This window comes from Cervus elaphus, chromosome 6 (genome assembly GCF_910594005.1).
Source record: "Cervus elaphus chromosome 6, mCerEla1.1, whole genome shotgun sequence".
Lineage (NCBI taxonomy): Eukaryota > Metazoa > Chordata > Mammalia > Artiodactyla > Cervidae > Cervus > Cervus elaphus.
This window is the reverse complement of record NC_057820.1, coordinates 18,667,978-18,695,797: the sequence shown is the minus strand read 5'-3', so window position 1 is coordinate 18,695,797 and position 27,820 is coordinate 18,667,978. Positions and strand designations below refer to the sequence as shown.

Here is a 27,820-nt window from a genome sequence, read left to right as displayed (position 1 = left end):
GTCTTTGGCTTTGTCAATTTTTAAATCTTCTATTAACACTTGTCTTCTCCCCAACCTCAACCTCCTCTGAGGAGTTGCTCTTTCTTGTCTCTAGCAATTTGCTTCTAGCATGATGTAGCATTTAAGGAGTTTTTGATTTAAGGAGGTTTCCCTGGTGACTCAGATGGTAATCTGCTTGCAATGCAGAAGACCAGGGTTTGATTCCTGGGTCGGGAAGATTCCTTGGAGAAGTCGATGGCTACCCACTCTAGTATTCTAGTCCCGGGGACAGAGGAGCCTGGTGGGTTACAGTCCATGGTGGTCACAAAGAGTCAGCCACGACTGAGCAACTAACACACACAGGAACTGGCCTGGTATGAGGGAGCCTTAGCCACTGGGAATGTATGGGAGACAGCATAATATCAAGAGTGGGGAACTGAGACTACTAAAAACTGTCATCAGCTACATCAAAGATTTTTAAAAAACATTTTAATCTATCATAATTTTAAAGTAATTTTAAAATAAGCTACATGGGAAGCACATTATTTTGCTCAATAGCAGAATTCCACACCCATGCCAATCAACCCTGAGTGTTATTGGAAGGACTGATGCTGAGGCTCCAATACTTTGGCCACCTGATGCAAAGAGTCAGGTCATTGGAAAAGACTCTGATGCTGGAAAAGATTGAAGGCAGGAGGAGAAGGGGGTGACAGAAGATGAGGTGGTTGGATGGCATCACTGACTCAATGGACATGAGTTTGAGAAATCTCCAGGAAGATAGTGAAGGACAGGGAAGCCTGGTGTGCTGCAGTCCATGGGGTCGCAAAGAATTGAACACAGCTAAGCGACTGAACAACAGCAAGACCCATTCTGCATCTCTGGGGCTGTGGTTTCCGGGACTAGAAAGCTGAGAGGGAACTAAATTGCTCTGCATCAGAAAGGTATGTGGGCTTCACCCCCATGGTCACTGCAGCATATTTACAGTAGCCAATACATGGAAACAACAAGACAGATAAATGGATAAAGAGAATCTGTGTGTGTGTGTGTGTGTAAACATGTACACTTAAAGGCATTATGCTTAGTGAAATAAGTCAGACAGAGAAAGACAAATATCATATGATCTCACATACTTGTGGAATCTAAAAAACCAAACCAAATCAAAACCCAAAACACCCAAATTCATAGATATAGAGAACAGATTTGTGGTTGCCAGAGGTGGGAGGTGGGCAAATGAGGGTGGTCCTAAGATACAAACTTCTAGTGAATAAGTCATGGGGATACAAAGTACAACATGCTGACTATAGTCAATGACATTGTACTGCCTATTTTTGATATTTACTAATATGAGAAATCTTTCATAATTTGTGGTTAAGCCATAAAACAAAACAATTTATAAAATAGTATGCACACCACCCCATATTTTCGTAAGGAAAATGACTAGGAAAAAACTCCAAATAGTTTCATTTTGCATAAATGTCTTATCTGATTACAATTCTTGCCACTTTTTATACCTTTGAACCTAATCTAGTGACTTCTTGACACAATATTTTCCATGTGTTGGGTGAGTAAGAAGGAAATTAGGACAAATATGATCTCTCTCTGTTTTCATGATGCTTATCAATTACCATCGATGCAGGTGTTAAACCAAAACACAGAAAGATGAAGAGTGCTAGGAAGGCAAAAGACAGGGTATTGTATAAGTTTATAGTAGCAATCCTCAGAAGCCTGAACACTAGGGCCAATTTTTAAAGTTTTATTTATTAATTTTTGGCTGCACTGGGTCGTTGTTTCTGCGTGTGGGTTTTCTCTAGCTGTGGCGAGCAGGGATTACTCTCTAGTTGTGATGCGTGGGCTTCTTACTGAAGTGGCTCCTCTTGTTGCAGAACACAGGGTCCATTTCGCGCAGGCTCAGTACAGCTACTGTGAATGAGCTTCCTTGCCCCGTGGCCTGTGGAATCTTAGTTCCCTGACCGGGGATAGAACCTGTGTTCCTTGCATAGCAGGCGGATTCTTAGCTACTGGGCCACCAGGAAAGTCCTAGGGTTAATTTTTATAAGGAAAAAAACAAGACTTTTGTGTACTGTCATGAACAAAATAAGACTCAAAGTTCTGCTATTTGGACCCAGCACTGCCATTCTGTATATATTGGTGACCTTGTAAATGCCATTTCACTTTTCTTTACTGCATATTTGAAAGTTGCTGAGAGAGTAGATTTTGAAAGTTCTCATCACAAGAAAAAAATCTTGTAACTGTGTGGTGACGGATGTGAACTAGAATGACTGTGGTGACCATTTTGCAATATATACATGTGTCACGTTTTTATGTTGCATATCCAAGGACAGAGGAGCCTGGCAGGCTACAGTCCATGGTGTTGCAAGGAGTTGGACATGACTGAGTGACTGAGTGCACACACATACATACACACCCCTAATGCAATGTTATATGTCAGCTCTATGTCAATTACAAAATGAAATAAAATGCCAAGTTAACTTGGAAAAAAAAGAAAAGAAAAATTAAGTGGAGTCCTTGTGGCTGGCTTGCTACCAGAGACGACTTGGGAGAGGACAGAGACATGCAATGGGAATTTTAATTAGGTGGTTTGTTGTGTGGTTCATGGTAGAAATCCTCCCTGTGTGTATAAAATCTACAGTAAACTCTGAATTGCTAGGCAATTAATTCCTGGAAATGGTTTACTGTGAAGGCCTGCCAAAGGCGGATGAAACTCCCTGGGGGAGGAAACCACACTTTCCTGGGGTGAGGGGCCTTGCAGGGTAACACCTGGTCTCCTGGTGCAAGGAAAATCCAAAATAACAGAAGCCTTTTGACAACATTTAAAACACTTTTTATACTGGAAAATTTTCAAACTTATGTAAAGGTAGAAAAGTAGAATGAAGCATCTCTACATACTCATCATTCAACTTTGACATTTTGACAAACTTGGCTCATTTTTTAAAAGTAACCTATTGTATGCTATGTGGCAGCCTGGATAAGAGGGCAGTTTGGGGGAGAATAGGTACATGTACATGTGTGGCTAAGTCCTTTTGCCTTTCCCCTGGTACCATCACAACATTGTCAATCAGCTAGGACAGGCTCAGTTGCTCAGTCGTGTCTGACTCTGAGACCCATGGACTGTAGCCCACCAGGCTACACTGTCCATGGGATTATCACAGCAAGAATACTGAAGTGGGTTGCCATCTTCTCCTCCAGAGGATCTTCCCATTCCAGGGATCAAACCTGTGTCTCTTGTATCTCCCAAACTGGCAGGTGGATTCTTTACCATTGAGTCACCTGCGTGCATGCTAAGTCACTCCAGTTGTGTCTGAGTCTTTGCAATTCTAAGGACTGTAGCCTGCTAGGCTCCTCTCTCCATGGGATTCTCTAGGCAAAAGTACAGGAGTGGGTTGCTGTGCCCTCCTCCAGGGGACCTTTCCAACCCGGGGATCAAACTCATGTCACCTGGGGAGCCCCTAATTGGCTATACCCTAATACAAACAATGACAACAACAAAAACAGAAGCATATGGGAATGTTAATTTCCATGATGAAGTATTTAAAGACACAGAAATTGTTGAGGAAATTAATTTTTAATGGCAGTCATCTTAGAGAAGAGCACTGGAAACGTATTTCTTTCAAAGCAAATCAAAAATTAAAAATGTTTTGAAGCCATTTGAAGCCATATGATTAGCTGAATTAGTTTCTAAGATTTAGGATGAGATAGCACTGAATAGATGCAGTATTTCATTGCAGCATTTTCTTTCACTACCATGTGAATTTGACCTGTAGAAATCAGAAAAAGAAAGACCAAATCAATGAAAGAATTCCATCTTTACATTATCCTTGTTGCAAGTATCAAAACTTTCATTCTACTGCTATCTTACTGCCAAATTGCTACATATTTATTTCTAAATATGTATTTATTTGGCCACATGGCATATGGAATCTTGGTTCCTCGAGCAGGGATTGAACCCACACCCTCTGCAATGGAAGTGCAGAGTCTTAACCACTGGACCTCCAGGGAAGCCCCCAAATTGCTACATATTTAAAATTTATATCAAATCATGACCCCTGGTTCAGTACAATTTACTCAGTTGGTCAAGAAATTCATTCAGGTTTTTCCATAAGATTTTATGAACATTTTGGTCAACCCAATATTTGAATGAGTCACAGCCACTAGCTAAGATTCAATGAGTCTCCTAGGTTAGAGCTTACTATGCTTCCTTGCTTGAAAGTTGTATCTATTTATTCATCCACAATAGTTATTAAGTGACTACTATGTCAGGTACCATTGCTATGTCATTAGGTAAACCAACAGAATGCTTTGCAGATTGCCAGAGATAATTTCTCTTATCAAATGTCAGTGAATCATTATTTACACTAAGGCAAGAGACTCTAAAAGGCAGAGATCCCAGGACAATCTTTTTCATTAACTGGATGACTGGACCAGTAAATTGCCACATTCTATGTAGGGGACTACATACATATTCATTGGAAGGACTGATGCTGAAGCTGAAGCTCTAATAATTTGGCCACCTTCTGCGAAGAACTGACTCACTAGAAAAGACCTTGATTCTGGGGCAAGATTGAAGGCAGGAGGAGAAGGGGACGACAGAGGATGACACGGTTGGATGACATCACCGACTTGATGGACATGGGTTTGAGCAAGCTCCAGGAGTTGGTGATGGACAGGGAGGCCTGGTGTGCTGCAGTCCATGGGGTCGCAGAGTCAGACACGACTGAGTGACTAAACTGAACTGAAGTAGGGGACTAGGGTTACTTTGGCAAAATTCTGAATCGCATTGGTAACAAATGGCTTTAAAGAAACACCACTGCTTTGGAAGAGAAACAATAGTTGAGTCTCAGGAGGCAGGGGTACAAGGTGGTAAAAGAAGAAGAAAACTCACCGTGTTGACTCTGCTTGTAAATGGGTTAAGCACATCAGTCATTGAGGAAAGCAGTCAGAAGACAAATACTAAGATACTAAGATGGCACTAAAAGAAATGAGCTAAAATGTTCATGAAGAGGACATAATTTTGTGCTGCATGTGGCAAAAGAGCTGAGAGAGAGACAGATTGTGCCCATGTCAACTGTTCGCACAGATGAATGCAGTATCCTGATCAAACACTCTCGAAGACCTCTCAGGAAATGGACTTTTAGAGAATAGCCTTTTCCAGGTGAAAATAAAACTTGGATGATGAATTCCATGGGACTGGCAGTAACAGACGGAAAGATAGGACTGAGTAAGCCATCATCCTCTTGCCTAAGAAAAATAGGAAGAACTAAGAAGATTAAAAATGTGACCAGGAGAGCTTAGGAAACTAGCATATGAGCAGTTGCCCAGCTTTGACAATATCACCGCCGAAAAGGCAGAACTCTTCTTCCTAAACGGGAGCTTTGGGCATTTTGGATAACTGGTTGAATTGTCCACACTTCATTCACAGAGACTAAGGTAGCTTTGTGGTGTTGACAAGAACATATCACCAGATACATTACATCGTCACGGTTAGTGTGACATCTCAGTGGGTTGCTGTTGACAGCACTGGACCTGAGATGTAGGCTTTGGGAAATGATGTTCTGTCATACACATATCTCTGCTACCTTCAATCATGATGCTGTGAAGATACACATGGAGGATATGTGGCACATTTATCTGGTACATCATATGGCCACTCCACCTGTGGCAGACATCCTAACAAATCCCAGAATTCTTTCCCATCCAATCAGGGCTAGCCCTCTCTACCCAGGCTCTCTGGGAAGCTGAGTCCCAACTGATTGGTGCAGGCTGGCCATTGAAAATCATCTGCCCTCCCTTTGTCAAGGGCCATCTCATGGATCTGTGAGATAGAGAACCAAAGAAATCAAAGATACCTTTGAGAATTTCTTTTGCTACTCACAAATCAAAGAAGTCCCGCCAACTTACCAAGTATCTTTTATAAAGCATTCATTGCTTTTCTCTTTTCAATATCTCGCTTGAGTTGGCAAAGGGCACAGTGTGGTAAAAATGCCAGACACAGGAAATCTTTACAAATGGATCCCTGTGAAAAAACAAACAAATGGATCAACAGGTAGCCCATGAATAGTCACACAATTCCCTGCACTTGTTTCACTTTTCAAACTTCTTTAAAACATGCATTTTATGTCACTTGTTTATCATGTTATCTCTATTTTTCTTTTTATAAAAAATTCATTTATTTATTCATTTATTTTTGGCTGTGCTGGGTCTTCGTCGTTGCGCCGGCTTTTCTTTAGTTGCGGTGAGCGGGGGCTACTCTCCAGTTGTGCAGGCTTCTCATTTCAGTGGCTTCTCTTGTTGCAGAGCATGGGCTCTGGATGTGTGTGCTTCAATAGTTTCGGCTCCTGGGCTCTAGAGCACAGGCTCAATAGTTGTGACGCGCTGGCTGAGTTGCTCCATGGCATGTGGGATCTTTCCAGATCAGGGATAGAACCCATATCTCCTGCATTGGCATATGGATTCTTTACCACTGAGCCATCAGGGAAGCCCATCTCTATTTTTTTGATGACTAAGTGAAGTTAACTGACTTATTAACTAAATCACATAAACTGGTGGCAGTGACTGGTCTTTCTCCTCTCAAGCCAGTACCCTTTTCATCATAACGTACCATTTCAAATGATCTGCAGGTTACAATCATAGCCACAGTTCTCTATTATCTGTTCTGCAAGAGTTCTGTTTTTTTTTTTTTCCCTTTTTAAAAACCTTTTGATCCCCACTGTAGTCCTCAAACCACTAAGACTATGGAGGCTCCGTGCTCGCCCCCGACGGCGGGGAAGTTCATTGTGGTCGGCGGTGGCATCGCGGGTGTCACGTGTGCGGAGCAGTTGGCAATTAATTTTCCATCAGAAGATATTCTCCTGATAACAGCTTCTCCTGTTATTAAAGCGGTTACAAATTTCAAGCAGGTGGGAATTGCTTGAGCATGTTCACCTGTTGAGATTAACAAACCAGTGGGAAAGCCTGAAGATGAAGGAAAGCAAGGAATATATAACAAGGAAGGAGTCCTGAGGAGGTTTCTAAAGTATTGGAAGAATTTGATGTTGAAGAACAACCAAGTACCATGTTAGAAAATCGCTTTCCCAACATTAAGGTTATAGAATCTGGAGTGAAGCAACTAAAGAGCAAAGAGCATTGCATTTTAACTGAAGATGGCAATCAGCATATTTATAAGAAGCTCTGTCTGTGTGCTGGAGCAAAACCAAAATTGATATGTGAAGGAAATCCTTATGTGTTAGGAATCCGTGATACAGACAGTGCACAGGTATGAAATTGAAGGCTGTGAAGTAATTTGGGTCATTAAAGATAAAGCAATTGGGAATACTTTCTTCGATGCAGGAGCAGCTGAATTCTTGACTTCAAAGCTCATTGATGAAAAACCAGAGGCTAAAATTGCATGAAAAAGAACCAGATATACAACTGAAGGACGGAAAAAGGAAGCACAAACCGGAGCTAATGCTGGTAACATAGGCAGCGCCCTGGGACCCGACTGGCATGAAGGGCTGGATCTTAAAGGAACAAAAGAGTTTTCTCATAAAATTCACATTGAAACCATGTGTGAAGTAAAGAAAATTTACCTTCAGGAAGAATTTAGAATTTCTGAGAAAAAATCCTTGTCTTTTCCAAGAGACCATCATGATCAGTCAGTTACTACTGACAAAGAGATATGGCCTGTATATGTGGAATTGACCAATGAAAAGATATTTGGCTGCGATTTCATTGTCAGTGCTACAGGAGTTACACCAAATACAGAACCTTTTCTCTGTGGCAACAATTTTGATGTAGGAGAAGACGGTGGCCTGAAGGTGGATGACCACATGCACACGTCCCTTCCTGACATCTACGCCGCAGGTGATATTTGCACGGCCTCCTGGCATCCCAGCCCTGTGTGGCAACAGATGAGGCTGTGGACCCAGGCTAGGCAGATGGGCTGGTATGCGGCAAAGTGCATGGCTACAGCTAGCGTGGGAGAGTCCATTGACATGGATTTCAGCTTTGAACTTTTCGCTCATGTAACAAAATTTTTTAACTATAAGGTTGTATTACTGGGAAAATACAATGCACAGGGCTTGGGTTCAAACCATGAACTACTGCTGAGGTGTACCAAAGGGCAGGAGTACATCAAAGCCGTCCTGCAGAACGGGCGAATGATGGGCGCCGTCTTAATTGGTGAGACTGACTTAGAAGAAACATTTGAAAATTTAATTTTAAACCAGATGAACCTTTCAGCATATGGAGGAAATCTGCTGGATCCAAATATTGATATAGAAGATTATTTTGACTAGAAATGGCATTTCAAGAGCTACATCACATTGCAAATAAGATTTAAAAAGTCAGAGGATTACACAGATTTAATGATGACCAGCTGAAGTTAAAATAATTTATAGATTTTTTTTTTCCTAACAAAAAATTGACCACTAATTATGTAAAGATAAGTCTGAAGTATCCATTTCTGTGTTTTAAACTTAGAGACATTCATTTGTGATTTAGCTTTGAAACGAATTAGCTTGTTATCTACTTAACCAACAGTGTGGTATCTGGTTAACATACCAGAGCCATTCTTTGACCATGAGAGGTCAAAGGCAGGCTGTGGTTTCAAGAAGCTTACTCTTGTAATCTACTTAAGCAGATGTGTAGCAGTATCTTACTTGCTATATTATTTGTATCGATACCTTATTCCTTCCTTATTTGCGTTCTACAACTGTTGTTACATGAAATCACTCACTTTCTATGATCAGCCTTTGTAAGCCAGTTGTGTGAAAAGAAAAATACAGCTAGTTGTGGCAAGACATAAAGAACTTAACAAAGTTACATGAACTTAATCTCTTACGTATTTCACATTTAAAGGGTTTTACAATAGTTAATTTATTTTTCCTGTTTCATACTGTAAATTTATGCAATTCATGATCTCAAGACCTCAGAATGTCTCAAATTCTCAAGTTTTCAATACTTCAGAGATAAATTTTGAACATGTAGCTCCATATGTATAAAATATTGATAAAATTGTCTTAAAATTAAACTTCTGGTTAACTACAAAAAAAAAAAATAAATAAAAACCTTTTGATTTACTTACTAATTTTACTGATGTGGAATGATTCCCTTTAAAGCCAGCTGTGTAATGCACCAATTTTTCCAATTGATTGTGAGTATAGTGCTAGATCACACCTCACCCTGTACCCCTCGAATCATTTTCATTGACATCTCTCATGTTCTGCAAGGGAGGCAGTCCACAGTAAGAGAGGATATATACATTATGGGCAAAAGAAGAAATTAGAGAACGAAGAGTGTCTAGAAAAACTGTAGAAAGAACTGCTTTGCAGAGTTTTGAAGGCCCTCTCCATGGGAGGTGCAGTTGGGTCTTCGATGACCCGTGGGTAGAGATGCCTTACAAGGGACTCCTGCTCTGTACGGTCAGCACTGGGTGACCCGAGGGGTCTAATCTGATGAGCAGGTTATGTGACTGTGTGTCTTGACTGACTGAAATATTTTGCACTCCACTTTTGGATAGCACTTATTTTTTAAAATGTTGAATTTAGTACAATTCCCAATTTCCAATGTGAACAGAGAGACGGAGAGAGAGAGAGAGAGCAGGAAAGAGAAAGAGAGTAGATTTGGCCTATAAAGTTTGGGAGTTCCTAAGTGGTGAGAAAAGTGATTTAATTTTCATAAACTTTTTTCATTGCTATAGTGATTTTGATTTTCATCTAACAGAGAAAGTGTGTGGAATAAAGACTGGACAACAAGATAACCATGTTAGAAATCTAGTGTTGTGACCCTCATCAAATAGAGGAACAGATACTCAGTTTGAAGACAATTTGGTCCCTTGGCCATTTCTTTTTCCCTGAAAAATCATCCAAACCCTTTAACCCTTCCTCAAAGTGCTTGTTTTTTTCCCATGCTTCAGTTCATTATTTTTATTCATCTTTTAAGCCTTCATTAAACCAACATTTATTTAATATACATAATATGTTATTAATATAAAAAAGAAAATATTCAACAAGGATGTAACTAGTTTTCTGTTCCAGCGTGTCTATACTTGTCTTTATCTCAGGAAGTCTGTAGGAGAAAAAAGTCCCACTATTATTTGCTGAGAAACCTAGGGAAATCTTTAGAAAACACACCCTAATTCTAAGTCTGTTTCATATACAGATATAGAGACTATTGAGAAGAAAAAAAACATTCCTTTTTCAAATGAGAGGACATGAACTACAGGTTTACACCATGCTGAAGTTAGCAAGGGACATAAATGCCTTGACCAGAACAGCTTTTTGGGAAATGGTACCAGAAACAAAGATTTTTGCATTCATCACTCTGTTTGGAAAAGGGGACTGGCGCTTCACTTGTTTGGAAGCTGTTAAAAAAAAAAAAAAGAAATCTGGTCATGAGCACTGGTTACAGAATCACTAAGCAAATGAATGGGTTGTGGTACATGACTCAATACACATGGACTTGGGAAGACAAGATGGTCAAGTGGGAAAAAACTAGGCCTGACTGTAAGTCAGAATAAATTTGAGCCCATGGGGTGGGGTGAATTGAGAGAGTGGCATAGATGTATACACACTGCCATGTATAAAATAGCTAGTGGGAACCTGCTGTATACACTGGGAGCTCAGCTCAGTGCTCTGTGATGACCTAGAGACGTGGGATGAAGCAGGGTGGGTGGGAGGTCCAAGAGGGAGGGATTTTATATATATATATACATAGAACTGATTCACGTTGCTGTACAGAAATGAATACCACATTGTAAATTTTGTTTACATTTCAATTTAAAAAAATAAAGTAATAATTAAAAAAAAACAAAACCAAAAAACTTGAGCCCAGATTTCAGCATTTCCATGTTCTATGACCTTAAGGCTTTCTTATTCCTGCTTTTCATGTCCACGAAGTGGAGATATCACTGCCTGCACCACAAAACATTTGTAAGTAGTATATGAGCAAATATATGTCTGAGCAGTATTCCAGCACATAGGAGTTCAACCTGTGGTTGATTCTTCTGTTTCTCCTCTGCTGTGCGGGTTGTGGCCCCAGCCAAGGGGATGCTCTCTTGCCTGTGTCCATGAAGGGAGGGGCAGGTCAGAGAGGCTGTGTTGGGGCAGCTTTATAAATGTTTGCATAGATGTAAAGGGGAAACAAGCAGAGAACCTGAACTACACAAATCAGTCCTAGGGTTTACCAGCCATTTTAGAGGTCTGTTCTAAGAAAGAAGACTAGAGATAACACTGTCTATAAATACACTTATATAATAGACACCAAGAAAACTTATTATAGAATCCTAGACCCTAGGAAGATCTTGGAAATCATCTTGCACAACTTTTTCATGAAAGATAAGAAAACTGATGCTAACAAATGACTTGTCAGAGAGCCCCAAAGTGAGCTAGTTCCTGAGCTGTTTCCAGAAACTTATCTCCGGAATTCAGCTAAGCACTCCCTCCTCTGCCCTCTTAGGGACCACTTGGAGAATCTCACTCCCATATACACAACTACATACACCCAGGTACACAACTACGTTCACAACTACATACACCCAGCACTCAGCGTGTGGTTTGGGGAAGTTTATGGAACAGTCCCGAAGTTAAGAACCCTGGAATTAAGTTCTGCTGCCTTCTGAGGGATGTAAATGAGAACACAGGGACTGCTGAGAGAGTCAGGCAGCTGAGCAAGCCCACGGGAGGGATGCAGGCTGCCCAGAGACAGCTGAGCTAAGAACAGAAAGTTACAATAGTTACTCACTGAGCACGTATTACTTGCCAGACCCTGTGCCAAGGCCTTTCCCTGCATTTTCTCCTGTGGCTCTTAACTACACCACCTTAGGGGAGGTATCATCCTTACCATTTTATCAGAGAGCCAAGGCTTAGGGAGGTGAATTGTTATTGGTCACCATGAGTGAGAGGCTAAGTTTTCAGGAATACAAGTACCTCATGTCACTTCTGTGTTTAAAAGGATTTTAATCGCTTTCCAGCTCACTTAAAATGAAAGCCAGATTTCCTAATACGGTCTGCAAGGCCCTGGAAGGTCTCACTCTTGCTAATGCTCTGATATCATCTTCTTCTATTACCACTCCCCATCTCCCACCCCACCTCCAGTCTTTCCACCTCTCTGGCTGCTTGCTATGTCTAGGACATTCCAGGTAAGCTCTACTTCAGGACCTTGGCTCTAGCTCATTCCTCTGCCTGGACCTTTCCCAGATGAGCCATCCTCTCATCCTTTTAGGTCTTTATTTTCTCCCCCATCCAAGTACTAACCAGGCCCGACACTGCTTAGCTACCAAGGTCAGAAGAGACTGAGCATATTTAGTGTGGTACAGGCATAGACTAGGTCTTTACCTTCTTACTGAGTCTTTCCTGATAACGCGATTTAAAATTAGAACCTTTCAACACTAAATTCCTCTTCCTTGTTTCATTTTCCTCTATTGTACATATCACCAACCTATACATTATATTCTTACTTATTCTTAGTTATATTGTAACAGTTTTCTTCCATTAGTGTCTAAGCTCTCCCATTGACAACCATCACAGTAATAACTGATGGAGGCAAGAATCTATCACGGATGTTACAACTAGTGGGTGAAAGTTTGATTTACATCTCTCTACAAGATCCGTATCCATTATAAAGGGGAAAATAGCAACTTTGTGGTGGAGAATCTTGACAGACACTATCTTAACTAAGGAATCAAAGTGAACATTACACACAATGAGATAACTTGATGTCATGTGATGCAAGGCGAACATAGCCTCACTTTTATAGAGTTGATGCCCAAAGTGTACAACCAAAGTCTTATCATAAGGAAACATTTGACAAACCAAATTGAGGGATAGTCTATGAAATAACTGATCTGTCTTCATTTAAAAAAAAAAAAAAGACTGAGAAAATCTTCCATATTATAGAAGACAACTGAATGACTTCTTTCAGTTCCAGTGGCCCCAGTTCATCTTAACCCTCCCAGCCCCTGCATGATTGCAATTTTCCATTGACAGAATCACTTGCCCGGCTCTGCCTGCTTTCATCGTTAGATCTCTCTTCAGATTATTCCCAACCCACACCCTCTAATACTGTCCACAGGTGCTCTGTGTCTCAAGTGATACGGGCACACACACCCATGTTACCCTATCTTCTTCTTCAAGAGAGGGCAAACAGTTGGCTTAACTCCTCAGCATCTCTATCTCATCACTGCAGCTTTGCCACCGCTCCCTTGAGGCAGTTCTAGGGACAGACAGATGCCACAGACATCTCCAATCAACCCCCAGGGGCCCTTACTCAGCTCAGCTGAGGGCAGAATTTCACATTTTTGTTGCCCTGGATAGTCCAGAAAGAAAGTAAAGGCCAGGGGTTGGCAGAAGCTGGTCCAGACAACTCATTTTTTTTTTTTTTCATCTAAAGAAAGTTATCGGGATAATTAGTAAAGTTTAAATAATACCCATGGATTAGTTAATAGTACTGTATCAATGTTAAATTCCTTTTGATAATAGTATTGTGATAAAATAAGAGAATGTTCTTGTTTTTAAGAAATACACACTGAAATAGAGATAATAGGGTATCAAGTTTTTAATTTACTCTCAAATGATTCAGAAAAAAAATAGAATAGATAAATAGAGACAAGAAAGAAAATCAATCAAATCTGGTACTTTTTAAATATTGGGGGAATCTGGGTGAAGATTGTTTAGGAAGTCTTTGTACCACTTCTGTGACTTTTAAGTCTGAAATTATGTTAAAATAAAAATCACAAAAAAATTGAAGTGAGCTCCATGAAGACAGGAATTTTTATTTCCTTTGTTCATTGGTGTGTCTTTAGCATCTGTCCTTGGTATGTTCTGCATATTCAATAAATCCCCGTTGAATGAATGAATAATAGCTTAGGACTTAACAAGGTTCTAGGTCCGCAATAATATCTTTTGAGTGAATGAACACTGTTTTACGAGTTATCAGTGAAGTAACTGGCTCAAAAATGTGCCAGCTCCGTGGGGATCTGTATACACCCATTTTTCACCTAAGGCTTTCTAAGCAACAGCCACCCACCCTGCAGAGTCCACTGTCTGGCTCTGAGTAAATCCAGGAGAGACTCTGTGCTGACCTTCATCCCTCACCTGCTCATCTCCAGCAGCTTTATCAGAGACACATCTATTGCATCAATAAAAAGTTTTATTGTGAATTATCCCAAGGGATAGATAGATAGTCTCTGTAAATCATTTGAAAAGTGTAAGATGTGGGCGTAAGGGATAGTTATGGAGTTCGAGAAGGTCATGTACACACTGCTATATCCAAAATGGAAAACCAACAAGGACCCACTGTACAGCACACGGAACTCTGCTCAATGTTATGTGGCAGCCTGGATGTAATGGATACGTTTATGTGTATGGCTGAGTCCATTCGCTGGACACCTGAAATTGTCACAATATTGTTTATCACCTATACCCCAATACAAAATAAAAAGTTTAAAGGAAAAATGTTTAGGACGGCAGTGGAGAAAAGACTAGGGTCAAGTCATGATGATGAGGAGGGCAGTCATGGAGATGTGGTCAGACTGAAGGAAGGCTGTTGGGCTGTCTGGGTGACTATTTCATGGTGGACGTGGGCGACTCACCGGGATGCCGTATCGGGTCCGATACATTGTCCTCATGGCGACACTTGATCCGCACAGGCAGAATTCGTTCATGTCAGAGGCGATCTGACACGAAAGGCACAGGGGACAGAAGGCCCCACAGAGACCTGAATGCAGGGTGAAACCACAGAGGAATCAGTCAAGACTGTAAGGAGGTTGACTTAATCACACCTCTTCCAAGGGCTTCCCGTGTGGCTCCGTGGTAAAGAACCCGCCTGCCAGTGCAGGAGACATAAGAGATATGGGTCCGATCACTGGGTTGGGAAGATCCCCTGGAGGAGGGCAAGGCAACTCACTCCAGTATTCTTGCCTGGAGAATCCCATGGATGGAGGAGCCTGGCGGGCTACAGTCCATGGAGTTGCAGAGTCAACACAACTGAGCATACCACTTTCAAGAAAATACATACTCAGGAAATGGCCTTAATGGACATTTGGTGAAAACAATGGGGTCACCTGGCTCTTTATGTCTTGCTTCTAGATCCCTCACACACTGGGGAAATTTGCTCGTCATATGCCAGGTCAGATTTAACTGCAAAACACCTGCCTTGCCAGGATGGGAGGGGAGTTTGGGGGAGAATGGATGCATGTATACATATGGCTGAGTCCCTTCGCTGTTCACCTGGAAACTATCACAACATTGTTTGTTAATCGGCCATACCCCAATACAAAATAAAAAGTTTAGAAAAAACATTGCTTTAAAAAAAATTGCTAACTTCTCACCTGACAATCTTAACTCATTAAATCATCAAAATAGTCACCCCCCTCCCAAAAAAGTTCCTGCCTTGTTGATATGAGCATGTCCAAATTATCTTTCTTCCTTATCCTTGTTTATATTTGGAGCACTGGCATAGGAAGTTTGTGGCGTCTGAATGTCTGAGAAACCCTCTGAAAACTGTGGGAGGGTGCTTAGGATCAGAAAACATTGAGTAAAGAGATCATTGGAAAACTGAGATAAGCAGTAGGAAACAGATTCTAGACGGTCATTCTGGCTAAGAGTAAAGTTCTATTATTGTTATGAGGATCGAAGCAAGTAAAAGTTAAGGGATATTGACATAAAAACTTAAAAAGCATATTGAACTTTCACTTTTAAGAGTCTGTGTGAGACAAAAAAGGACCTGAGAAAATAGAGACAAACAGGAAACTGTTCTCAAACGTGCTGAGTTCAAGCTTATTTTGAAAAACTTATTTTAGGGTGGAGGTTTGTCATGGCTGTACCCTGGATGAGATAAGAAAACTCTTATTTTTTGATTGATGGTTTTCAGCAAAAGGCTGTCTCCACAGAACTTGGAACTTCCATCATATACACACACATAAAAGAGGCTCTTTCTCAAGACAGTGGAAAGACTAGCCCCACAGAGAATGTCTACATCCCTTTGGGCAATAGACTAGGAAACAAGGAAATTGTCTTACACCAAAGCGTGTTTGGTACTGTGAAAGAGTTTAAGGTTAGGAAAGCTAAAAACCGAAAGCTTCCTGAAATGGACCGACCACAAGATTCATAAGAATAGTGAAAACTGGGAACACAGACTCAGCCCTGTAGGGAAAGGAGAAGATTGGAGAAACACATCAAGAACACAGGGATGCTAATGAGGTGGGAAATATAAAGCCAGATGATCCATCTGGATAAGGATAATAAATTCAAGGCAGGCAGACAAAATGAATGAATAAAACAGGTTGAAAAAAACACTAGCCAACAGTGGATGATGGACATGAATATGGCAAACTGTAGAGTGAAGGTCCCTTTGAATAGGGTTAACTAATGAGGTTAGAAGACTCTTAAGAGTCCCCTGGACTGCAAGATCAAACCATTCAATCCTAAAGGAAATCAGTCCTGAATATTCATTGGAAGGACTAACGCTGAAGCTGAAGCTCCAGAACTGTGGCCACCTGATGCGAAGAGCTGACTCATTGGAAAAGACCCTAAGGCTGGGAAAGATTGAAGGCGGGAGGAGAAGCGGGTGGCAGAGGCTGAGATGGTTGCATAGCATCACAAACTCAATGGACATGAGTTTGAGCAAACTCCGGGAGATAGTGAAGGACAGGGAAGCCTGGTGTGCTACAGTCCATGGAGTCCCAAAGAGTTGGACATGACTTGGCGACTAAACAACAACAAAAAGTCAGCTTGGCAGCAGCTGACTTCTGCCAGTTGAGAATGAGGACTCCTCTTTCCAGATTTTCCAAATTTTCAAGAGAAGCTGGAAATCTAGATTGGAAAGCTACATTTTTTATGTGGAATCTGATCTGAGAGGGGCGGGCACCTGGTCTTGTGGCATGCAGGATCTTAGTTCCCTGACCCGGGCTCCCTGTCCTGGAAGAGAGGAGTCCTAACCACTGGACTGCCAAGGAAGTCCATGGCATCTGACTTTTATATGGTTTCTATGGTTTTAAAGTTAATACAGCAAGAGGGGTCATTATGTACAGGACAAACGAAACGCATCCAGTAGTGAAGTCTGCCCAGGCGTTCCACCTTGTGACCTCTGATCTCTACAATCACACATGGATCTCAGTGAGAGGATAAGTGAGCGGTTTTTGTTATGGCAGCGACGGCATGGTTGTAGCCCAGGAGAAAGCAACAGCTACGTTTACTTACAGATCCCTATGTCATCAAAGCAGTCAAAGGTGCCGGTTTGCCAGTCACTAGACGCCGAGACCACCGAGCCATAACCTGGCTGCGAGACAACTGGGTTCATTTTCAAGACTGAGTTCAAAAGGGTACTGCCTGTGAAAACAAAACCAAGAAATTATTTAACACCTAACTGTATTGGTTGGATATAACATAGATATCAATTCAGAAAGCATTTCACTGCACCTCCTTTGGTTGGAGTCAGTCACATTCAACCAACTTAGCATCAGCAATAGTTTCCAGACTATTGCTGATATTTGAGAATTAAAAATATAAAAGATAGAAAAGCAACATAAAGGAGAAGGGATGAGGATTCCATTCTCAGGTTGTCTGGTTGTGTATGTGTGTGTGTGTTTGTGTGTTTTCCCCATTCACCAAGTCCTCTTATCAGCAAGATGATTTTTTTGTGTGTGCTGTTTTCAAGACAACTATTTTGCATTTGAAGTATTTTTATTTAATGGTCATTATAATCAGTTTTTACAAAGCAAGTTCACAGGCATTCTCTCAGTTTCTCTTCTGTAAAAGTAAAAGTTGTTTACTTCTCCATAAAATTGGTGTTATGAAAGCAGGTGTTTCTGGCTAATGTCAGCATTAGCAAACTGATTACTAGTGGTATCCTGATAGCCAAAGTTTACCTGGAAAAAGATTAATTTCTCTTTGTGAAGGTTTCTCCGAAAAAAGAGGCTTTAAGTCCCACAGAAAAACCCAGTGGTTGCAAAACCACTAGGAAATGGTGTCCCTCCCATACTTCTCACATTTCATCCAGTGATCAAGTTAAGTCTTGTGAGCTGTTACCCAGTAAGAACTCTCAAGAGAGAGAATGTCTTTGATTTCATTCATGATTAATGCGAAAACTTTCTCTTTTCTTGTATTGAATCTAACTATGCTGTGCTCTGTACTTTTTAATTTTATTTTTTAGTATTTATTTATTTCTTTGGCTGTGCTGGGTTGAGCCCCACAGGATCTTTGATCTTCGTCGCAGCATACAGAATTTTTAGCTGCAGCATGTGGGATCTAGTTCCCTGGCCAGCGATCGAAGCTGGGACCCCTGCCTTGGGAGGGAGGAGTTTTAGCCACAGGATCACCAGGGAAGTCCGCGTGCTCTGTGGTTTGGTCCCGGGTCACTTTCAATACTTCCCTTGACTAGTTGGAGGGCAGCCTCTACCCACATTTCCCATCGCTTTACTCCCTTCAGTCTTCCTCCGCTATGTTGCTAAGGAAGCCTCCAGTCCAAGATTCTACTGCTGTGGTTCCCAGTCCTGACTGTGCACCCACGTTCATGCTCGTGCTCGGTTAAAAATACAGATAGATGCAGTAGATATGCAATAGGATATTGCTGAGCTAATGAGCAGAGAGGTGATGGTGAAAAGTCATGAGGATGGATAGTATTCCCTTGTCTAACCGAGTGAATTTAAATTCGTGAAGGGTAAGACACAAACTTTTCAGTTTTTATGTAGAAGTGTTTTGTATTTCTCATTATAAAGGAGTCTTATTAATTAAAATCTTCTACACAGAAGTTATTTTCCACGGGTTTGTTTACAAACCAGGCTTAGAAAATCGCTGTCACCTTGTTAGCTAACATTTGTGATATAACTTATTTAAATACAATAGAAAACTTACTTATAACCGGCAACGTTTTCTTTTATTTTTTAAAAAATTTACTATGGGTAAGAACCAGTTGAGGGGGTTTTAAAATTATAATCCCTAGAAATTTGGATTTAATTTAAAAAGTCTAGAAAGGGATTGAGGAATCTATGTATTCAATAAGTACCAAAGTGCTTCTTAAGGGAGAAAGGCTGATAAAAAGATGTAAGAGTGCTGAAGGGGACCAGCTGTTTTGGTGCCTAATCTGACTGCTTTTAAATCTACATCATATTTGTTTGACTGCTTTCCCAACCACTGATTCTTCTGAGAACCAAATCAAACAGAGGATAAGAAGAGAAAGGAATAATTCTTTCAAAATCTTTTTATCCAGCAAGTCCGGCCTTATTTTGATATTGGGTGTAGGTACAAAGCCAGAGGGGAGATATCAGAACTTTGAATAAGGAGGAGAAATGGAGAAGAGAACTCATCAGGTAGGACTCTCCGGTAGTGAAACAGAAGACCTAAAACTGCAGAGACACTTGCACAGCCCCGGAAGGACAGGTATAATAATTCACAGAGGAAGTGGTGGCATTTATTTTCTATCAAAACAAGTCTGTTCTAGAAAGAGGCTCACAGAATTAGAGAAGGAACTTATGGTTGCCCAGGGGGTGGGGTGGGGGGAGGAGGAAAGGTGGGTGAAAGGACAGTTAGGGAGCTGGGGATGGACACGTACACACAGTGATATTTAAAATGGGTAACAAATAAGGTCCTCCTGTATAGCACAGGGAACTCTGCTCAATGTTACATGGCAACCTGGCCGGAGGGGAGTTTGGGGGAGAATGGATACATGTGTATGTATGGCTGAGTCCCTTCTCCCTTCACCTGAAACTATCATAACAAAAGTGTACCAAAAAATAAAGCAAAAAACCAAGTCTGTTCTGGGAATCTCTTTGACCCTACGAGGGGTGTAAGATAAACATCTGACCCAGGGACCTGAGCTGAAGTCCAAACATATGATCTGGGAACAGGTTTCTTGTTTTTGTTTTTTTTTAATCATTTGTTCCGGAAAAACTTAGGAAGGCTGACTGGAGAGCGTGTGACTCTTGTGTAGGCAAGATAGTAGACATTCTAGACAGTGAAAATAATGTGAGGAAACGCCTAGGAGGCAAAAAGAGTGTGGAAGGCATGAGGAACAGTGAAGACATTTGCTTTTTGGAGCAGGAAACAGGGTCAGAGTGCACAACAGGTGTACTTCAGGGTCTTTCTTATACTCGAAGCAGACACTGCTAATCAATCCTGGAATGTTCCTGTTGGACGTATCTTCACAAGACAGGGTATCAGAGGCTCCTACTGTTTGATCAGAGATGGCACATGATACTTAAGAAATAGTTACAAGTAAGAGTAAGTTGTATAGGTAATGTGTGGTTCAGCTCTGAATGTTACAGATATACCCCTGACCTCAAGAAAGAATTATCCATTACTTTAAAAATTATTTACTGGGAAAATCAGTATAGTTAACATATACAGAAAGCTGCTTCTGCTATTGGGTGTGTGTATACCATTAAAGAAAGAGCAATGTACCAGTAAGACTATGTTCTTGACAGAAACTGCTTTATAATAAAAAACAATGTTTTGGTTATCAGTATAGGTAACCAAAATCAGTCTAGCCAATATATCAAAAAGGAAAACTGTCCTTAAGTACTTCTCTAGAGACCCCAAAGCTAAAAATTACTCCAGGGCAAAAACTGTATCTAAAATATTCTTCTAGTGCTTCATATATTTGTTGTGTTGAGTCGTTTAGAGTAAGGATAAAATTTGCTGTGTTTGATTTTTTTCCCCATTTATTTTCATTAGTTGGAGGCTAATTACTTTACAGCTGTGTTTGATTTTTTAAAAAAAGGAGCGAATAATTTCCTAAATTAGAAATATTGATAAAAAATAAAACAAACAAACCTGGAATGGGCAAATGCTACCATTGCTATATATGAAAACATCTGTCCTGGTATGTATTGTAAGGTACAGTTCCGGTGAGGCAGAAAAGGAAAGACGACCTCAACAGAAGTAGGTTACCTTTATTCAGGCAAGGAGGGGCAACAGTCGGCCTAACGACCAGGCTGAGCGCCCAAAGGGATCAGGGAGGCTTCATACTTAGAGGGAGGTTTGTGTAAGCTATAAGGGAAACGTCAATCAGGCGGGATATTTTGAATATTCTTTTGTTGAGATGACACTCGTAGTTGGGCAGGGGGTGATAAGTCTTCTGGGCGGGTGTAGGGGGTGGTAGGTTTCCAGACAGGGGGTGATAAGTCCCAGATAGATGCAACTGGCCTGGAGCATCAGGATGGAACTAAAATTATGCTTTGTTTTCTCCGAAGTCAGATGATTCAGCAAGGGGCCTTTGAGACTGTTGTTCTCTTTTCTAGGCCCAAAAGACTCCTTCATGTATTGTGTATCTATTAATTCAATTCCCAGTCTAACACAGGGACTCATGCCACTTGCTTTAAAATCCCTAAATTCCCTTTCTTAAAGTAAAATTTTTAGAAAAAGTGAAAGTATTAGCTTCTCAGTCATGTCCAACTCTTTGCGACCCCATGGACTGTAGCCCACCAGGCTCCTCTGTCCATAGAATTCTCTAGGCAAGAATACTGGAGTGGGTTGCCATACCCTTCTCCAGGGGATTTTCCCAACCCAGGAATCGAACCTGGGTCTCCTGTATTGCAGGCAGATTCTTTACAGTATGAGCTACCAGGGAAGAGGTATATTTTAAAAACACCCTACAATATATATGTGTATGGATGTGTATGTGTGCATATATGTGCTTATTTACAGATTTTGCACTTCTGAATATCAGAGATAGACCTTCACTGAGGGGCAATAGAGATCAGTGATTCTTAAATTATGATGTGCTCAGGACTCACCAAGGTGTCCTTTTAGAAAGCAGATCCTTATTCAGTAGATCCAGAGTAAGACCCAACATTTGCCTTTTTAACAAGCTCATGGCTGGTGTCAATGCTATTGGCATCCGGCCCACACTTTGACTAGCCCAGGCCTAGATCATGGTTAGGAACCAGTGGAGACAAATGAACCTGGATTCAAATCTATTTTCCACCCTCTCTGTGTTCTCAGACAATTAAACTAAATTCTCTGAGCTTCAGTTTTAGCACCTTTAAAATGAGTATAATCTGACTTTCTTCTTTGTGGTGTTAATGTGATGAGACTATGTCTATTAAGCCCCGTGTTCCATGTGTGTCAGTGACCTGACATTGTCTGTTTTACACTAAATGCGGCCAAGTAGCAGTGTCTATGCATGACTTATTGATACAGAAAAGCACCTGGGATCAATGGGTTCGAAGTCAGAAAGCTTGGATTTTAGTCATTGCTAGTGTTAGGGAAGCTCAAATAAGAATACATACGTGAAGACATTTTGAAACCTGCAAATCACCATATGATGGGAGAGCGTCTAAGTGCCAGCGAACATTGATGGAAAAAATCTGAATGTGATATGTTGCCAGTACGACCATAGCTTATGCTTATAGACAGTGCTATGCTTCCCATGTTTGGTTCCTACTTAACACTGGTCTCTATTTAATATTCACAGCAGGTCAGAGCACTCAGGGGATTAGGCTGTTAAGACTCTTTTCACTGCAGACAAGAATACTGAAGCAAAGAGTGTAAGCGCCAAGGCCAAGGAAAAATCATGATCGCTAGTTGAATTTCTTTAATTTATAGATGAGAAAATGTAGCTTGTCTCAAAGATTGCATGTTGGCTCTACCTCCTCTTCTTAGTCTCTTCAGGGAAAAGATATGGGGAGCATCTTATGGGAAATGTTATAGGAACCAAAAGATGAGAAAATGGACCGAGAAGCATGAAGAAGCATGACCTTAACCAGGTCGTGGACTCTGGCCCTAGGCTCCATCTCTCCCAGTGACTAGCTACATGACCTTGGGTGAATTACTTCACCTCTCTGTGCCTCAGTTTCCTCATCTGTGAAATGGGGATATCAATAGTACCCCAGTTACAAAGTTGTCACGAAGATTAAATGAGTTGATGTTTGAAAAGTCCTTTGAAGGAATATTGGCAGAGTAAATACTCCATGAATGTTAGTTAAATAAAAACAGTGGTACTTGGCCCTGGAGGAAACAATACTTCCCCCGTCCCATACTTCTTTTATACTTGTAGGAATTGTAAAGTGTGTGTAGTTCTCCCACAAGGCTACAGAAGAAAGAGCACTGATAGAGGAAACAGAAAATAAGCCCTGGTGGTCCAGTGGCTAAAAGCACATGCTCCCTAAGTAAGGGGCCCAGGTTTGATCCCCAGTCAGGGAACTAGATCCCACATGCTGCAACTAAAAAGATCTCATGACCCTCAACTAAGACCCGGCACAGCCAAATGAATAAATAAATATTTTTAAAAATTGGTCTTAAAAAGGGAAAGAAGCCACATGTCCAAAGTGACAGACTGGCAGGGCTGGGATTTGAATTCAGTTCTAAGGGATTCCAGAAACTTCATTCTTCTTCCCACTGACCTCTATCAATCAGGGACCAGTTGAAATGAACAAACCCTGTTCAGTTTTTTCCTAGAGGGTCCCTTCTCAGGTGAATTTTGGGACCTCAAGAAGCTAGACAGTTTGTGACTACTTTTTTTTCCTAATGTACACATGTACATATGTATGTATTTTTAATATCTTGAAACCAGTCACTGAAAACTTGACCTAGAGTACGCAGTACATGTGTAGAGAACTGGTTCTCAACCAGAGATGATTTCAACTGCTGGAGGACATTGGGCAACGTCTGGAGACATTTGGGGTTGTCCCAACTTGGGGACAAGTGTGTAGAGGCCAAGGATATTTCTAAACATCCTGAAAGCACATTTATTTTTTTAAAGAAAAGAACTTTCCATCACCAAATGTGAATTGGGCTGAGGTGAGAAAGTGGTTTAGAAAATATCATCAGCATCATGAAACATGAGCCTGGGGCAGAAACATGAGCCTGAAGCCTGTTGAATGCAGTCTCCTAGCAGACATGGATGAGCAGTCCTTGTGAGGAATGAAACCTTACTCATTGCTTCTGAGTTCAAAAATGTTCAAAGTGGGGACTCCCCTGGGTTCCATCCCTGGTCTGGGAGCTAGATCCCATAAGCCGCAACTAAGACCCTGTGCAGCCAAATAAATAAATATTTTTTAAAAATGTTCAAAATGCTCAGGATCAGGCCAGGATCCCGGTCCCCTCACAGGTTTGTTCACATCCTATTCTGTAATGCTTCTTCTGTGTGGCAAGTCCTATTGGGACTTGCCTCCAAACCTGCCTCTTGTCTCTTCCTTCTCCTTATTGTTCCTAGTTGACAGTTTAACCTCTCCAGTTCTACTGTTTTTTTTTTTTTTCTTTAAATATCCCTTTAATTGAAATGCAATTTAAAGTTGCTCAGTTGTGTCCTAATCTTTGCGACCACATGGACTGTAGCCTGCCAGGCTCCTCTGTCCATGAAATTCTCCAGGCCAGAATACTGGAGTGGGTAGCCGTTCCCTTCTCTAGGGTGTATACAGTAAAGGATAGAAATTGTAAACATGATTGATGAATTTTCATCAAGTGAATTCTTGAAACCACAACCTGAATCGAGAACTAGGACATCATAGAACCCCAGAAGCCCTCCTTACTCTCATAGGGGCTCTAACCCTCCACCCAGAGGCAACCTCTATCCTTTCTTCTAACATCAGAAACTCATTTTACCTGTGTCTGAGCCTTATATTCATTGAATTATAAACATTATTTATTCTTCTAGTTCTTGCTTCTTTTGCTCATTGCTGTATAATATTCCATTTTATAGATATACCACAATTTCTTGATCCATGCTTCCATTGTATTGTTTGCAGTCTGGACTGTTACCAATAATATGATACTACTATGAACATTCTTGTACATATCTTTAGGTGAACTGTGTATGCATCTCTGTTATATCTATATCTAGGAGTGGAATTGTTGGGTCCCAAGGTTTGTAAATAGTGCCAAACAGTATTCCAAAGTAGTGGCACTAATGTACACCTCTATCAGTAATGTATGAGAGTTCCAGTTGCTCCACATCCTAGCCCATATCGGGAAATGCTGCTATCTTTCTTTTTACTCATAGACTTCTAAAGAATCTGGGAAGCAGGCACCTAGGTTTAAAATTGAGAAAAACAGAAACTATGGTTAAATGATTAAATAGAGTCATCACATTTATGAAAAAAATACAGATTATTCAGTTAAATTTGAAAATTATGTCCCAAGCAATATTTGAGCTATACTAAAAAAAAAATATTTATTTGAAATTCAAATTTAACTGGGCATCCTATATTTTACAGGGTTGGAGGGTTGGAGAAGGATTTTGGTATGAGGTAATACCAGTGTAGGGGCAGTTACTGCTCCCCACACTTACAGGAATGGGAAGTGATGGAGGGGAGGTGAAAATAGTGGGCTTTTCTAGGTTGTGTAGTAGGCCCTTTTCTCCACTAGCATCCTCCCCTACCCCCACCACCCCTGCCATAGTGTCCCAAAGGACAGTGGTTTATTTGATTTCTAGCTTGATTATTTAAGAGCATTTCCTCTGGGAATGTATAATTGTTTATTCATGGATAGAGGAAGGAAAACTGAAATTTCTTGAGCTGTTTCTATTGCCAGTTTCCATGTTTGGCAATCTGATGTGTGATATTGGATTCTAGCCTTGCAGCAATCTTGCTTCCTGTGTTGAAATCTGATACTTGGAGAAGTTAAGCGGCTCAGCCTGGTTCAATGCCAGGCAAGCTAAAGCCAAAGTCAGAGTTCTTCTATTCCACCAAGCCCTCTGTCTCATGGAAGGAGTTTCATTGACTTGCCTGAGTCTCACATGGGCTCTATTTCTCTCAGCCAGTCTGATCTATCTTGATGGGGTCAGGTGAGATTGTTGCTTATCATTCATTCACTAGGGCTTCCCAGGGCTTGTCAGTCCCTTGATTTCCCCTCTTTTCTCCTCTGTCTACCTCCTTCTGGCTTTCAACTTCCTACCAGATCATTCCATGGGTTCTATGCCGCCCATTTCTGGAACAAGGAAGTTATATAAAGGCAGTTGAGAACGCCTTGCTTTTGATCACTTTGAGATTTTGCAGCATTTAGCAACCCACAGCACGCCTGTCTTCTAGTCCCTGGTCTAAGTCTACGTCCCACTCCATCCCCCCAGCTCCAATGCGTCTTAAGCAGAATTCTGCAGCCTCCACGTCACACTGGACCAGTTATACTGTTAACCAGAAAATGGCATCCCCAAATGCCAGTTTGGCCTTATTAGGATTACAGTTGTGTGTGTGTATTAGTTGCTCAGTCGTGTCCGACTCTGTGACCCTATGGACTGTATCCCACCAGGCTCCTCTGTCCATGGGATTCTCCAGGCAAGAATACTGGAGTGGGTTGCCAGTTCTTTCTCCAGGGGATCTTCCCTGACCCAGGGCTTGAGCCTGGGTCTCCCACATTGCAGGCAGATTCTTTACTGCCTGAGCCACCAGGGAAGTTATTTTGAGCTGATTATTTTGAGAAACAGCAGACTCGGGAGAAGATAGGAAACCCAGTAGAAGTCATGCTTTAAGGGAAATGTATATTTAGAAAGAAGATCACCATTTGTAAGGTGGTCTCCCTGTCCTACCAAGAAAAGAAGAATGACTCTAATAAGAAAGAAATCATAAGAAACTCTTGGATGGACCAGGCCCTTTTCTGCACAACAAATCTTATTTTTGTTGACTTGGCCTCCTCCCCATAACTGGTCCATTCCCAGCTTCTCTTTTGCTTTTAGCAGAAGATTATATTTAAGCCTGAAGTCTAAGCCACTGCTGACAGTTACAGTTTTCCTTCTTTTCTCCCATGTATGTGAGATATAGGTGTTAATCAACTTCTGCCTTTTCTCTTTATCTTTTGTTACAGGGCCCCAGCTGAGGAGATAGATGGTTAGAGGGAAAATTATTCTTCTCCCCCTACAGTGTCATTTCTTTTCTTTAAAAAATTTTTTGGCTGTGCTGCATGGCATGTGGAATTCTAGTTCCCTGACCAAGGATTGAACCTATGCCCCCTGCATCAGAAGCAGAGTCTTAACCACTGGACTGTGTTAAGAGTTAGGAGACAGAGGAGGAAATGGTCCCTTTTGGTTTATAGACTGGGAGTGAAGAGAGATGATTAGTCTCACATCACTTTCTGACCTCCAACTCCCTGTAGCTGGCTCCAGAAACCATCAACCCCTGCACCTAGGAAGACATCTCCTTTCTTGATCTTTTCCAGCACCCAGCCCTCCACGGCAGGCCTGAGTCTGCATCTGGAGCCAATTATCTGGATCTCATAATTCCCTGTTGTTGTATCCTAGTAGGATGCTGCCTAATGTCCCACCTATTATGTAATTTCTGAAATCTTAGCCAGAACAATGAGAACTCTTAGTCATAAGGAAATTTTAAAATGATTATGCGTAGTTGATGGTATGGCATTTTCTAATGGAAGCTAAATCTTTTTATTTTTAAAAGGTCACTCAAAAACATTTCTCCTCATGGTTAAAGTGGTGCTCATGCCTGCTAATGCTTAAATGAGGAGCCCTCTTGTATTTTTTTTTTAATTGGAGGATAATTGCTTTACAATGTGTTGGTTTCTGCCTTACAACAACGTGGATCAGCCTTAAGTACAAATATGTCCCCTTCCTCTTGAGCTTCCCTCAACTCCCCTCTCTGTCCCACCCACCTCTTGTGTTCTTGATAGTGCAAGACTGGGAAATTTTTGGACACCAGGAAAGTTCAGTTACCCTCCTTTCATCCAGATGGTGAAGGGGACTTGGCTCACTGAAGCCTTTAATTTGGGGACAGGGTAGAGAATAATGATCACTTGATAAAGTGATCCATGCCCCCTGCTGTCATCTTACCATTATTAATCTCTTTGGTGACCTAATTCATTAAGCTTCTTCTCTACTTTTATCTTATAAGTTATGAAAGGCTGTCAGGCATACATGGTTCTAGGGAATGATTGCCTTTTCACAGCCAAACCCCGTAAGCCTGCCCTCA

At 41.2% G+C, this 27,820-nt stretch overlaps 2 protein-coding genes across 3 annotated transcripts in view; one reads left to right on the top strand and one right to left on the bottom strand.

Moving 5' to 3' along the window:
* Window positions 1-3,543: 3,543 nt before the first annotated feature.
* LOC122696384 (placenta-specific gene 8 protein-like) overlaps window positions 3,544-27,820 on the bottom strand; it is a 34,259-nt gene continuing 9,982 nt past the window's right edge. For both annotated transcript variants that reach the window (XM_043906317.1, XM_043906316.1), the window contains exons 2-5: window positions 17,172-17,300; window positions 14,564-14,688; window positions 5,896-6,010; window positions 3,544-3,755 (exon numbers count right to left, since the gene is read on the bottom strand). In XM_043906317.1, the coding sequence (XP_043762252.1) occupies window positions 5,906-6,010; window positions 14,564-14,688; window positions 17,172-17,271 (330 nt within the window). In that variant the 5' untranslated portion in view covers window positions 17,272-17,300 and the 3' untranslated portion in view covers window positions 3,544-3,755; window positions 5,896-5,905. The remainder of the gene's footprint in view (window positions 3,756-5,895; window positions 6,011-14,563; window positions 14,689-17,171; window positions 17,301-27,820) is intronic.
* On the top strand, window positions 6,537-9,014 carry LOC122696383 (pyridine nucleotide-disulfide oxidoreductase domain-containing protein 1-like). The gene is given in 3 exon segments (XM_043906315.1): window positions 6,537-6,893; window positions 7,001-7,248; window positions 7,250-9,014. Coding segments are annotated over 3 exon segments (1,434 nt in total). The 5' UTR covers window positions 6,537-6,728; the 3' UTR covers window positions 8,271-9,014.